Source organism: Balaenoptera musculus, chromosome 1, assembly GCF_009873245.2.
Source record: "Balaenoptera musculus isolate JJ_BM4_2016_0621 chromosome 1, mBalMus1.pri.v3, whole genome shotgun sequence".
Classification (NCBI taxonomy): Eukaryota; Metazoa; Chordata; class Mammalia; order Artiodactyla; family Balaenopteridae; genus Balaenoptera; species Balaenoptera musculus.
Genome location: NC_045785.1, coordinates 7,747,652 through 7,762,657, shown reverse-complemented (window position 1 = coordinate 7,762,657; position 15,006 = coordinate 7,747,652). Strand labels below are relative to the sequence as shown.

The following is a 15,006-nucleotide window of genomic DNA, read 5'->3' as shown; positions in this document are numbered from 1 at the left end:
GATATCTATAACTTACTTTCAAATGATTCAGGAAAAGTATATAAACATGGGTACACAAAGGTTCATTGTACTATTTGTTTTCAAAGTAAGAGGTTGGGGGTGTGGTTTCTAAAAAACCTATGTTATTACATAGGATTCTTTCAGCAAAAAGAGAAAGACAGCTGATTTACAGAAAAAGCATCAGGTGGAAAAAAATGTTAATATCTTAGCTTGAGGATTCTGTTGTTTTTCATTTTTTCCCCAATTTCTAAATTACAGTAATATACACATAACATAAAATTTACCATCTTAACCACTTTTAAGGTATGAAATACGTTAATAACATTGTGCAACCATCATCCCTGTCCATGCTCCAGAACTCTTCACCTCGTAAAACTGAAACTCTTTGTCCTTTAAATACTAACTCTCACCCCCGCAGCCCCTGGCAACCAGCATTCTACCTTCTGTCTCTACAATTTTGACTACTCTAGGTATCTCATATAAATGGAATCATACAATTGTGACTTTTTGTGACTGGCTTATTTTTGAGGACTTCCTCAAGAACAGGTTTACAAGCTGGTCAAACTACCAATGAAAACAAAATCCTCAGATTCTGACAGTTAAAGTATAAGGGTGACTTTCCCTAAAGGCTGTGGTTGTGCTTTAGTGGCAGTAAAGCTGACATGAAAAGATGTTCCATAATGCTATAGACCTAAAACTTTAATTGCATTTTGACCAGGGAAAATTTCTATAAGCAGCTGGTAGTCCAAATGTCAACACCATTCTTGAATTGGCCTCTTCCCCAAACCAGGCTGCACATGAGCTTCCAACAAGGATATTCTGTATGCTACCAGAAAAACTCTAAGCCCTGGATTTTCCTACAACAAACGGATAAAGAGATTCAGATACTATTGTTCTGCTGATTTCATGGGGAAAACTAGGACCATTATGGAAAACACGCTAAAAAATAATATATTTTCCAGGAAACCTCCATGTTTATAAAAACTCCCAACTAACTGAATATATGCTCCATATTTATAAAGGCACTGCACTGGCTGTTTCCTCTTCTAGAATGCTCTCTTCCACCCGACTATCCTTGTTTTTAAGCTCACTGTGCTAGGAACTGTTCTTAATGTTTAACATGGATTGTTTCAATCTTCCCAATAACCCTATGAAAATGCTACTATTTTATCCTCATGTTAAAAAAGAAGAAAAAGGCTTAAAGAAATTAAGTAACTTTCCAAAGATCAAAATTAGCAAGTAGTAGAAATAGGATCTGAACCCAAGCAATTGGACTCAAAGCATGCTTTTTTTTTTTTTTAACCACTATCCATCCATTCATTTGATCAACAAATTAATACTTTTTTCACTCCTACTATGTGCCAGATGCTAGGAACACGGTGGTCAATAAGGCAGAAGTCTCACTGGTAAGGGAGAGATGATAAACAGTAAACAGACACTGTACATACTAGGATTTCAGTAGAGAGTAGTATTGACACTATGAAGAAAGATAAAGAAAGGCAGCTTTCAGAGGGTAACAGAGAGAAGAGAGGAGTGGAGGAAGACTTTTAGATTAGGTGGTCAGGGAAGGTCTCTCCATAGAGATAACATTTAATCAGAGCTCTAAGCAAGCACTCTTGAGATCTCTGGTGGGGGTTGTTTATTCCAGTCAAATATAACTAACAGCAAGTACAAAGGTCCTGGGATGGAAAGGAACTTGGTGTGTTTAAGGAAAAGCAAGAAAACCTGTGCGGGTGGAGTGGAGGAGTGAGAAGGGTTGGAGATGCAGTTGAGAAGTAGTCAGATAGGGACCAGGCTATGGACGGCCTTATAGGCCACGGGAAGGACTGTGGATTTTATTCTAAGGGAAGCCACTGGGTGGTCTAGACCTGGGGAGTACTACGGTCTAGCATATGTTTTAAAAATACCACTCTCCACGGAGAATATAGCCTGCGGGCTTGGAAGCAAGGCCAGCAGTCATGAAGCTGTCCCTGCAGTTTCAAGGGAGATGGCAGTGGCCTGGTCCAGGGTATCAGCAGCAAAGGTGATGAAAAGAGAATGGAGTTGGGATATGTTTTACAGACAGAGGAAGTATGTCCTACAGATGATGTGATCACGGGGTGTACGGAAAAAAGGGAAACTGAGGATCACCCTTGGATATTTGGTCTGAGCTAGTTGCTCTGGTTTAGATAGTTTAAATGTGAGATGCCAGTTAGCTATCTGGATGGCAGGTCAGAGCTGTGCATCTATGTCCAGAGGTCAGGGGAATGGCCCAGGCTGGAGAGAGTACATCTGAGAGTCAGCAGAGAGGGAGGCAGGGCAGTGGTTTGCAGACAGACCGACTGCCTGAGACTGGACCTGGATCCCCACTTGGTAGCTGTGTGACAATGGGAAGGTATGTAAAATGGGAATAACAACACCTACTTTACAGAAGAGGGCTGTTGCGAGGCTTCAATGAGCTAATACATGTAAAATGTTTACTGGCCCAAGTACAGTTGACCCTTGAACCACACAGGGGTTGGGGCACTGACCATGCAGTCAAAAATCAGCGTGTAGGGCTTCCCTGGTGGCGCAGTGGTTGAGAATCTGCCTGCCAATGCAGGGGACACGGGTTCGAGCTCTGGTCTGGGAAGATCCCACATGCCACGGAGCAACTGGGCCCGTGAGCCACAGTTGCTGAGCCTGCGCGTCTGGAGCCTGTGCTCCGCAACAAGAGAGGCCGCGATGGTGAGAGGCCCGCGCACCGCGATGAAGAGTGGTCCCCACTTGCCGCAACTAGAGAAAGCCCTCGCACAGAAACGAAGACTCAACACAGTCATAAATAAATAAATAAATAAATAAAAGAACGTGAATTTCTTTAAAAAAAAAAAAAAAATCAGCGTGTAACTTTACAGTCGGCCCTTGGTTTCTGAGGTTCCACATCCGCAGATTCAACCAACCGTGGATTGAGGAGTACTGCTGAACATATGCATTGAAAAAAAATCCACATATAAGTGGACCCGTGCAGTTCAAACCCGTGTCTTTCAAGGGTCCACTGTAAATGCGCAGCACACAGGAGGTGCTGTCTGCATCATCATCTGTGTGAACATGGAAATGCATAAGGTCACCTGGGGGAATGAACAGATACGGAAAGAGCCAATGTCTGTGTCCACAGAGACGATGAAGGAACAGCCAGTGAGGTCAGGGGAAAATCAGAAGCCAACAGAACAAGGTGTTCCAAGAAGTAAAGAGTAGGCAACCCATGTCAAATGCTAGACAGATTTAGTAAGATGAGGTCTGAGAAAACACCCTGGATTTGTCACCATGGAGATCGCTGGTGACCCTAATCAGGGTGGCTTCAGTGGTGAGGTGGGAATAAGTCTGACCAGAGTGAGTTCAACTAAGAATGGGGAGAGGAAACAAGAAAAAGAAGGTGGACAAGTGGGAAAAAGTACAGAAAACGCTCTCAGGAGTATTTCTAGAAAAAGGAACAGAGAACTGCAGTGGCAGATCACAGGGAACACGGAACTTTTTTATAACTGGTGAAATGGCATGCTTGTAACGCTGACAGGAATAATATGGAGGGAGAAAAACTGATGTTGTAAAAGAGAAGGGGTAAATGTTCAGTAAGTCCCTCAGAAGACAGAATGAAGGGAACAAGGGCTGGGCTAAGACAGGAGCACGGACGGTTCTTCCACCAACAGGAGGGAAGGCCAAGTATGGTTTGGACGCAGACCTAGAAGTGGGAAGAAAAGGAAGTTTACTTCTGATTCCTTCTTTTTCTCAAAATGGAGATCATCAGCTGAGAGCAAGAAAAGGCCACCTTTCGTTCCCTGAGGCGCCTGGTTGTAAACTTTCAGAGCACCCTGTATTTCTCCCTCAGGGCATTGGTCACAAAGGTACTGTATAACCACTGGTGTGACTGTCTAATAGCTATCTCCTCCACAACTCTGTGAATTTCACGAGGCTGGGGATCTGTCATTCACCACTGACTCACCGGCATCTGGCATTTATCTGTCTTCTAGATCAGATACACAGTCGTGTACTGATCTTCTAGTTAACAGTTCTCAAAAGTGACCATCTTTGAGGGGTTGGCAAATCTGCAGGCCAAATCCAGCCCACCGTTTGATAAATACAGTAGTTTTATCAAAATATAGCCATGTCCATCCCTTTGCATATTGTCTACGGCTGCTTTTCTGCTACAACAGCAGAGCTGAGCAGTTTTGACAGAGACCACGAGGCCCCCAAAGCCTAAAATATTTACTCTCTGGCCCTTCACAGAAAAAGTTTGCCAATCCCTGTTCTAGAGAGTGGTTCTCAAAGGTGGAGGCTGATCTGGCAGCATCAGTATCGCTTGGGAACTTATGAGAAATACAGTAATCAGACCCTACCCCAGACCTCTTGAATCAGCAACTCTGGGGGTGGGCCCAGCATTCTGTGGTCTCACAAGCCCCTCAGGGGATTCTGATGCACACGACGGTTTGAGAACCACTCTTCTGGGTGATGTGTACAGACGAACAGTGAAGAAAACAAGACAGATCGGTACTTATTCTAGGTGAGTTTACAGTCTCATGGAAGGACCAAGTAAGTGCACAGATAACTACAGGTTAGCATTATTATTAAACAGCGAGCTGTCCTGGGATAGGTTGCGGCAGGAAAAGGGGCTCGTGAGCACCGATCTGGAAGAGGAGTTCAGCACGAGGAGAAAGGATTCCAGTCTTGAGGAAGTGAAAAGCCCAGAGGTGGAAACAAACTTGGCAAGTTCAAAGAACAAAAGTCCAAAGTGCTTGCTAGTGAGAGAATGTTAAGACTCAAAGTCAGAGAGGCAGGCAAGAAGCCAAAACATGGACAGCCTTGGAAGCTACGATAAGAGGTTCAGATTTTAAAGTGCAATGGGAAGCCACTGGAGGCCACTGGCACTGATTTTTGTTTTCAAAGGACGCTGCTGGTTGCTATGTGGACAATGGCGTACGGGGGGTCAGGAACAGAAGTGAAGAGACCAGCTAGGAGGCTACTGTGGTACCACAGGTGAGACACGATGGTGCCACAACTAGGGCATCTCTCAGGAGGTGGCATTTAAGGTAAAGTCAATGTCACAATCCTGGGTTTTCTGGTTAGGCTGTTTCTGACATTAGAGGCTTGGCTCATTTTGCTAATGCTGCCTTCCTCTTTTAATGGCAGATTATAATTAGCAAGCGATAGCTGGAAGGGAGATGTCCACGCCCCAGTTCTTGTCAACACCTTAATGTACTCACCACCAGCAGCACCATGCGGACACAGTCTCAGATCTATGCCTCCGGGGGTCTCACAACACCTATTCTTAGACCTGTGCAGCTCTTATTTTCTCCCAATCTCTCAGTCTTATCTTGGTCTCATTAACTTTACTTTCCAAACATGGTCCAAGCAAGAGCCTTCTTCACCTTGTGGGATATACACACAGGGCTTATCCCCCCCCACGAACTGATTCATTGATTCTATCTCCAAATAATCTATCAGTCATTCCCTCCATCCTGTCCCCCCGCCTCTGTTTGGAAAGCATCATTTCTCATTTAGTTCATCCAGCAACTTCCCAACTGCAGCACTGGGCTCTGAATTTGCCTCCATCCAACCCAAACTTCGGCCATTTCTAAAAGGTGAATCTAATAATGCAATCTCCCTGTATAATACGTGGTAGCTTCCATCATGCTCAAGATAAAATCCGAAGCCCTTAGCATGCCATGATCTGGCCCCTGCCCCACCCCCCGCCAGGTCCCCCAAGTTACTCTCAGTTCCCTGGACCTGACACGTTTCCTCCTTCCCCCTGCCATTCTCCACTTGGATACATCTGCAGTTGTACTTTGGGACTCTGCTCTTGGCTCAGGGCTTCCTCTTTCAAAAACCTTTTCCCACTCTGCCCACACTCATCCTGTGCACACAACTATCACTACACATATCATACTGCATTGGAATTGTCTGTACTGTCCTAGAAATGGTCAGGTCTTGGCAACTTTTCCACCAGGTTCTCCAACAGCAGAGAAATACGAAGTACCTGAAGGGAAAGGGTAAGAAGCCTGAAGCAAGCCAATCCAAGCGTTAACGTTTCCCTCAAGTTCCAAATTTCATATTAAAAACTCATGTTGGGGAAAAAAGAAAAAACCAATGTGGATTTTGTATTCTACTCCATTATGTATGATTATGTTGCTTTTCAACATAAAAAATAATGTCATGTCCAAATGTTCAATAAGACTGATGGTCCGCTCCAGAAAAATCTTCTGCTTTGTCCTGTTTACCTCTAACATATCACCAATGCTCTGGGTGGAGAAAAGCAGTGGTTAAGGGAAAAAAGAAAAGCTAAACAGAGTTACTCAAAGCTTTTTAGAAATTTCATTTCTACCCATATGAAGAAGTATGCCATTTCATTTAAAGAAAACTGCAAATCAAAATTACATAGTTAAAAAAAACAGAAAATACAAGATAAACTCAAAGGAATCATAAAGGGATATCTGATATCCTCATTATCTTATAATATAAAAGGTTTTATTTAAGTAAAACGTAGCATAAAATAGGGATTAAAGACCTCATTTAAGATAGAATTTTGATAAATCAAAAAGGGTAACAAAAAGCAAAAGCTCTAAACAAATCAAGTGCATGTAGAAATATTTTTTAAAAGATATGGTTTGTAACCATCTTCAGGTGAAAGAGCAATAAATAAAAGTCAAGACCAGGTTTCATTAGCATCACTCTGTTTCACTTTCCCCTCCTCCCACATCAGAGAGAAATCACACTCTTAAGAGATAATTTCAGTTTTTATTGAATGAGGACTTTATTTTTTAACATTACAAACTAACTCTCCCTTTCTGAAAAGGTAGATCTTACACTCAAAGACAATCTTCAAGCATTTTCTAAAAAGAAACTGGGGGAGAAATCCATAGTTCATTAACAAGAAGATTCACAACTTCTTTTTACAGTAATGATGGGAGGAAACCAATACACTTCACAACCTACAGTGGTTCAAACTAAGTATCTAGAGCAGATTTTTAAATCTCAGAAAGATGACATAAAGTAGACAATTATGAAAACTGTTCATAATACAGAATTTGGCTCTCACAGTGTAGAACAAATGCTTGCTTTGCACTGCACCTAAGAAGGCGTCTTCATTAAGTTACGCCAGGACTCAGCAGCTTCCCCTGCTCCCAGTCTTTTGTACAAATCATTAAGGCAAGTCTACAAAGGACCAATAAGGCACAGGGGTATAGCAGCTGATGAGAGAAAACCTATGTGACTTCCTGTAGTCTGACAGCCTTTAATGCAGACATCGGTGTGACAAACTGTGTTCTGTCCTGTTTTGTTTTGTTTTTTTTCAGCATCAACCTACACCTAAAGCACAAGAGGTCACTTCAAGTCACTTCAGTGGAATAAACAATTCCCATTCGTTGCATTTCCAGTGAAAAGAGAAGCGCCAGAAAGACTTAGAAGCAAAACTAAAGGAAAAGTCCTTTGGTTTAGACTTATTAGATAAACAGAAGTCTTTAACTCTCCAAGGAACACCATAGTGTGTGGTTTGGTTTGTGAAACTGTACCAATTGATTAGGACTCTATTTCCATTATTGTCAGATTATATAATTTCAATAGCAAAAACTTTTTTGAAAAAATCTCACTATGATAATAGCTAGGGATATTTCAACAATACAATAATGGCTTAATGGTGACCATTTCCCTTTGGTCTTGTAGTATTTCAGCTTAGGGACAGATACTGTCAAATTAAAAAAACAAACGAAGCAATGTAGGCTATACCAATCACAAAAGCATGGTACTAGTTACTTCTTCAGTGAAAGTCAATGAAGAAATTTCATTCACACAGTTATTTTCTAAGACAAGTATCTGCTCTGAAATGCATGAAGGCCAATCAAATCTTGGTTCATTTCTTTCTGGTCATCTGAAGTGAAGGGCTACTTTAGATATCTAAACATTTCAGTAACTGAGGGCGCCTGGACCAGCAGATGAAGCACAAATACAAATCGAATCCTTTGGAATATCAGTGTGGGTGTAGTGCCGACCACAACCCACATGTGTAAATGAAAGTACTGTATTTCTTTTCATTCTACAGTGTCTCCTGATCACCAGTAGAAACTCACTCCCATTGTTCAGTGTGAAAGGGAGGTACCTGCCCATAATGAGATTAAAAGGCCACCATAAAAATGAAAATATATAGGCCTATCCTATGTTATCTCAAGTTGGAAAATTGAAAGCCCACTTTTGCCACAGAGTTGAAACCTGCGTTGTTGTTATTATTAGTTTTAGAAAATGAATTTTTTTGCAGGAAAGAAATAGATAACATAACTATGTCTAAGAAGAACAAAGAAGGACAAATGGGGTTTACACAAGATGCACTGAAGTGACTGACCTGAAGTACCCTACCAAGTATATTCAAACCACATGGTACAGGACACTGTCATCTCAATTAAGTCAACTCATTACAAACATCATTCAGTCAACCCATGACAGACATCACCCCTGTCTAATCTGCCATAAAACTTCAGCTGAAGACTAGGACTGCTCTAGCTATGAAAGCAAAAATAACCCCCAAAGTTAATTGGAAGCAACTTTCTGTGCATTATAAAAGCATTTTCTTAGAAGCAAAGAAAAAAAATACTATGATTAAAAATAATGTTCTAATAAAGAATAGTGCCCACACGCAAAGGAAAAAAACCCATATAATCACAATCTTTAAGGCTGCCTTGAACATTAACTGCTATCCTGGATGTAATCTTTCACACCATCTGGAAGCCAAGCGTTTGATAGGTGACTTAGTAATCTTCAACAACGTGATGTCAGGCAATCTCATAGACATCTCTGGCTCTTCACACCGCCTCTTTAAAAAGTTTCTGACAAGTTCAAGAGATGAAGGATGCAGAAAACTATTCTTTTCTTCCCATCAAAATCCATCTTTTTTAGTGGATTCTCCAGTGAGGCAAACTGAGACCACAACATAGTAAAATGAGGTATTGATACAATAACTGTTCATCAGGACTTCTCTTTCCTTGCTCGAGTATCTGTGAGGATCACTGCTGCTGACCAAAGAATAGTTTATTATACATCATCTCCTTTATTCTAAACCAAACCAAAGTTAACTTATTTCATTATTTCATCATCTACTGAAAATAGATACAGCCAAACGCTGTAGCCTTCTCCCCATGTCCCACCTCTCCCCTCTCTCCACCAAATAACCTCCCTATAAACTTATACATACTGCTCAAAGAATCATACGAGTATTTTGTTGGTATTTCTGTTGGCATGATATTGGTGAATAGTTCAGCATCTCTCTGTGTATGTATTTGTGTGAGAAATGATATGTTAAACTTCAAAATGCGAACCACAAACAGAAATCCAGACAGATGCCAATTTAAAGATTTCAGTATTATGACAAAATTCATACATACACTGATGCAGTCAAGAGGAAAAAAAAAAACCCTACTGAGTCAGTTCTATGTAAAATATAGAAGAGCAAGAAGATGTGGAAGTTCCACGGAAGATGCAAAGCTGTGTCCCATAAAATATGTCCAAAGACATTTAGTTCTGGGTTTTGAAAATTTCCATGATATTTAAAGAAAGAAACAGACATGGATAAGAAATCCAAAGCTGTGTTCACACAGTTGCATGTTATTATTTTTAAACTAATGTCTAACATTTATGGGGAAATAATAGACATTTAATGCTACATTTCAAATTCCTCTTTTGAATGTTTGCATAAACCAAGAGGCAAGTCTTTCTGGATATCTGATAAATTTATAGGCATTATAAAAACATAGCAAACTTACACCAAAATAAGACCAGTCTGTGTAAGTAAGTATATTATCTAGGCACCAAGAAAGGAGGAAAGTCTCAGAAAAATAAGGGAGGTCTCAGTGTTTTGTCCAAAATTCCAGAAACTGCCCACTTATGGTATACAAACAAAAGGGAGGCGTCGAAACATTTACCAGTGTTTTATGTTTTAACAATATTAAAATCAGTTAATATTTTAGAAGCACAACATTATAATCATAACGCAAATACTAGGAACTCAAGGCCAAGGCTAGAACCAACCCAAATCATAAGCTACCATCGCCTGTTTCCTCCACCAAGGTTTCAAGTTTGTCCAGTAATTTACACTGTGGTTTCTCGACCAGCTTTGAGATTGGGTGCTGAGAACTGTCGCCTCATTCTCGGAGGTGTCACAAACTGGCTACAGTGGTTGGGTCTGTCAGTCTGCTTTTGACAGGAATTGGCTGCACTGCCCTCTAGCTGACCTCCAGTGTTATAATTACAGTAAGACTGACGATGCTGATGCATATGGCGCTTTGCCTGGAAAGTCTGCAGATCAGCGGTGGGGTGACCACTGTGGGAGTTTAGTGATTCTGAGGAAGCAGATGCCTGGCAGCGCACGCTTTTCGGTTGGCCATTATTGAGCGAGTTGCTTCTCCAGCGTAACTGAGGTGGCTGTTGTTGATTATTAATATGCTGCTTGCTAACTTGAATGTGATCTTGACTTTGAGTGCCCTGAGAGCCCCATGGTAACTGGGGATCCTTAGAAGCTGCTCTATTCCCCTTCTCTTGGTTCTCCTGTTTATTTCCTTTCCTTCCATCTTCATCTTTCGGAATTCTAAGCTCTATAACCTCATCTTCTGTTATGATGATATGTGTCCCCGGACTCCAAGAGTTTCTGTGTTTAGGGTTGCTCTTAAAGGGGAACCGGGGCTTACGGTTCTCAGGAGGGATGAACCTATGAGGTACATTCTGCCGACGAAGCTGCTTTGTTATCTCCTGCTGTTGCAGGTTCTTGAACCGAATTTGCTCTTGCCTCATCCAACGCAGACGTCCACGTCTAAAAGCTGGGTCTCCATTCATCAGCTGGGAAACACGCTCTTCTTTCCCAAGTTCTCCACTGTCTCCTTTACATACATCAATCTCAGACTTGCTACTGGCACCAGCTGCAACAGGTTCCTTTGCTTTGTGGTTTCCTTGGGTTTTCTGTTCCTGAGACCCAATCAGTGGCAAGACTTTCTCCATTTTGAGCATTTTATTTCTTAATACTTTTATCTCCTCATCTTTCATGTTATTTTGCTTTTTGACTTCTTGCAAAATATCTTCCAGCTTGTCTATATGAACCTTGAGGTCATCCACATCAGTTCCTCCTTTACTACTGGCCATCATGTCTTCAATCTTCTCATCCCCTACACCAACCGTGTCCCAGACATCCCTGGCCACTGCCCTCCAGGAGTCCCGCTCGTTGGGGTCTTTCTTCCCGTACATGGCACAAAGCTCTTTCATCTTAACAATGGCCAAGGCTTCAATCTCCTGCCTACTGTGCCTAAAATCGTTGAGAGCAACCTCATAGCATATCTCTTTTACAGCCTGTATCTTAAGATCTGAGATGGTGACCCACTTGGAATCTTTACTCAGGCGTCTTCTTTGGGGGATCTGATACATTTTAATTGGTTCTCGTTTCTTCCCACTGCTGGGGAGGCCACATTTTTTAACAATGGTTTGCAACTTGCTGGGAGGTAGCTTTTCTCTCAGAGAAGTAATCAGTTTCCAGCTCTCTTCACAGGACCTCTTGTCAGAATCGTCCCCGCTATCAGAATCCGCGTCCTTTGGAAAAACAAAATCAAAAAATGGCCCCAAAATAACCAAAATTAAAATGTAAAAAAGGAAAATCAAATCGAAGAAAAAGCAAGCAAAAAAGCCCTAATAAATTTAAAAACAAAATCAAAAAAACTAAAAAAAAAAAAACAAACAAAAAAACCCCTAAATGATGTGCAAGTCTATTAAGACATATGCTTATGTAGATTATTATTAATATAAAGATTTGCTTGGTTTTTTTTTTTCTAGTAACATTAATCCAAATTTCCACTTTCTGGCTTAAGTGATGAAATCTGCAATCAAATTTCTTAGGAGGACTGAAACAGTGAGAAGTCTCTCACTGTAAGGTCACATGAAGTTATTAACAAAACGGTGTAAAATAACATCTCCACTACCTCAAGAAAACGAAGTAAAACCTTCGCCCCATACATGCTAACACCCATGCAGCCACTTCCCCACATTTGCCTTGGTTATTGCTGTTGCTTCTTCCAGAAACTCTTTCCCCCATGAGTGAGCACAGATGCCATACAAGATGTGACGAGCAGGCGGATTAACAAAGGTTAGTAATGCTGTAGGATGCCACGTTTTGTTTAGCTTTACTAAAAAGAGCAGCCCTAGAAAAAAGTTAGAAGATGAGAAAGTAGAAAAAGCAGTCAAACAGGGATTATGTTAAAAATGCTAAGAATCCCTACTAGCAGACCATGTGAGGTTCTTATCAACCAAATTGGTTTTTTTTCTAGACGATAAGAGGGTTCTGAAACTAGTCTTTCCATGAGCATGTATCAGATTTGCTACTGTCTTGTGTCAGGTCAAATTGATCCATTTCATTTGTACAATTAAAGTTTGTTATCCAGAGAATAAGGATACATAAAAAAACGATCTTTATAGTGGGTCTGCTATTTTGTTTCCCACACACTTAAACTAATAAATACCTCACCTCCATAATTTTAGGAAACAAATCTCCAGAACATAAATTAAGCCAGGTAAATATACTTTCATTAAACATTATTCAAAATTCCCCAAGTAATATTTTAATAAATACAACTTAGAGACGTGTTCCATCTATGAAAACCCATGGTATTTCTAGCTTTTCGAGGAATATTATTTTAAGTTGACAATTCTTCCTATCAACACGTAAAACACAAAGGTTATATTCTGCTTATGTATTCTGCTTATGGACCCAATTTAAAATGTTATCTCTCTCTGTCCTTCCAGCTGTCTTTGCACCATTACCTCTTTTTCAAACAACTTTACTTAGGTCTAAAACAGCAGCCTGAATTCACAGCTAAGCAGTTTCAATGGCTATTTGGATAATAGCCAATTATTCTTAACTAACACAAGCAAATCTTGATAACACGGGTCTAAATGAAAGCAGTGTTGGATTTAGAACTCCCTATGACAGATAGGATTAAGGAAGAATTTCTATTCAGGAGATAAAAGTTCCTGGGAAAAGAAACTACTCACTGGAAGAGTAGTTCAAGATAGTCTAGGAAATGAAAATATTCTTATTTAATAGTCTCTTTTACTTGGCTATGATTATCAAAATTATCTCTAGGAAAGGGTTTAAAAAAAAAAAAAAGAGTTGAAACTGATAAATAGTATCTTGTTTTCTAGACCAAAGATTTCTATGTTTCTAGGTACAGTTACTTTCTAGGGAACAAAAAAATAACCTCTAACAATAATAATAATTTGGCCCCTGAATCTGGAGATGTTACTACTGATTTGAATTATTTCCATTCGTCTATAAATGGATACTAAACCATTTATAACCCCTACTTATTTGAAAATTTAGCAGCAAAAAGCAGATAAAGCTAAATTTACAGACTCTACACTATTTTTTCCTTTTTATTTTTATTTTAAAAATGTTAAGTGATAAAATCTAAAGTGATAAAAGATGACATTAATAAATATTAGAGAAAAAAAGTATATCTGACTCCTAAAAAGGTTTTCTTGCAAATATGTATAAACTGAGTTTTTGTGTTTGTTTTTAATAAACTGAGTTCTATAGAACACAAATTCTGATTCTTCCTACATAATTAACTATCAGGTTTTTTCCTGGCTTCTTTTCTTTTCCTTTAAAAACTGCTTAATGATGAAATGAACACTACCTAATTCAGGAAATAAATATTCTAATCATTGCTTTACTGTCATACTTAAGAGAGAAAAGTTATGCCTTTAAACTCTAAAATAAAACATAACTAAATGACTTTACATAAATTCAAAAGAACTAATAAAGTGGCCATAATTTTCTTTCTTTTTAAAATACTGTCATATTGACTCTGTAGAATATGTTCTTAAAGCTCAAACATATCACCCCCATCACATACTGACCATGATACTGAAAACTTTTGCAAAGCTTATGTGCCAAGATGCAAATCCTATCTCATGTCAAAAAAAAAAAGAGACAGATTTTAAGAAATTTAGATTCATTTATTACAGGGTTGGAAAAACTACTCAGATCTGTCCAATTCACATGTCACTAAATGATCCTTCTGCTTTCATTAAATACCAAATGCAAAGTGGGCCTCCTAAAGAGACTCTGCATGAAGATTATGCAAATAAAAGAGAGAAAGTACCCAAAACATGTGTAAAAAAGCAAGCACAGAAAGGACCAGGCGTATAATCAAGTACTAACTGTAGGAGAATGTTCAGCAATGTAACAATGGGATGCATTTGGGGAATCATTGTAATAGAAAACTCATGAGCCTGAATTCCATTTTTTAATGCTGTTGTTATACAAAAATAATTGTATATAATAAATATTAAATATTTACTGAATAATAATTCCTTTGTATCTTCTCAATGTATATCCATAGGGTACATTCAAAATATATCTGTTGGTTGACCAATATAGGGTCATAAAATTACATTTTTATTCAGTATTGTTAACTGTTAGGTATTCTTCAGGCTGAAGGGTTAGAAATCAACTCTTGAGGGCAAGAACTTTAAGTGGAACAGAAAGCTGGACTTATGGGAGGAAAGTAACCTCCTTGCTTTAAAGGAGATGCTTATTTATTTATTTATTGTTAACATCTTTATTGGAGTATAATTGCTTTAAAATGGTGTGTTAGTTTCTGCTTTATAACAAAGTGAATCAGCTATACATATACATATATCCCCATATCTCCTCCCTCTTGTGTCTCCCTCCCACACTCCCTTTTCCACCCCTCTAGGTGGTCACAAAGCACCGAGCTGATCTCCCTGTGCTATGCATCTCCCTGTGCTATGCGAGCTGATCTCCCTGTGCTATGCGGCTGCTTCTCACTAGCTATTTTACATTTGGTAGTATTTATAAGTACATGCCACTCTCTCACTTCATCCCAGCTTACCCTTCCCCCTCCTCGTGTCCTCAAGTCCATTCTCTACATCTGCGTCTTTATCCCTGTCCTGCCCCTAGGTTCTTCAGAACCTTTTTTTTTTTTTTTTTTTTTTAGATTCCATATATATGTG

At 39.7% G+C, this 15,006-nt stretch overlaps 1 protein-coding gene across 12 annotated transcripts in view; it reads right to left on the bottom strand.

Moving 5' to 3' along the window:
- The window catches only part of KIF1B (kinesin family member 1B), a 147,617-nt gene that overhangs the window by 49,165 nt on the left and 83,446 nt on the right, over window positions 1-15,006 (bottom strand). The window contains exon 21 of one of the 12 annotated variants that reach the window (XM_036841821.1): window positions 10,081-11,565. The exons of the other annotated variants lie outside the window; for them this stretch is intronic. Coding sequence (XP_036697716.1) covers window positions 10,081-11,565 — 1,485 coding nt within the window. Of the gene's footprint in view, window positions 1-10,080; window positions 11,566-15,006 lie in introns of those variants that run through there. 12 annotated transcript variants of the gene reach the window in all.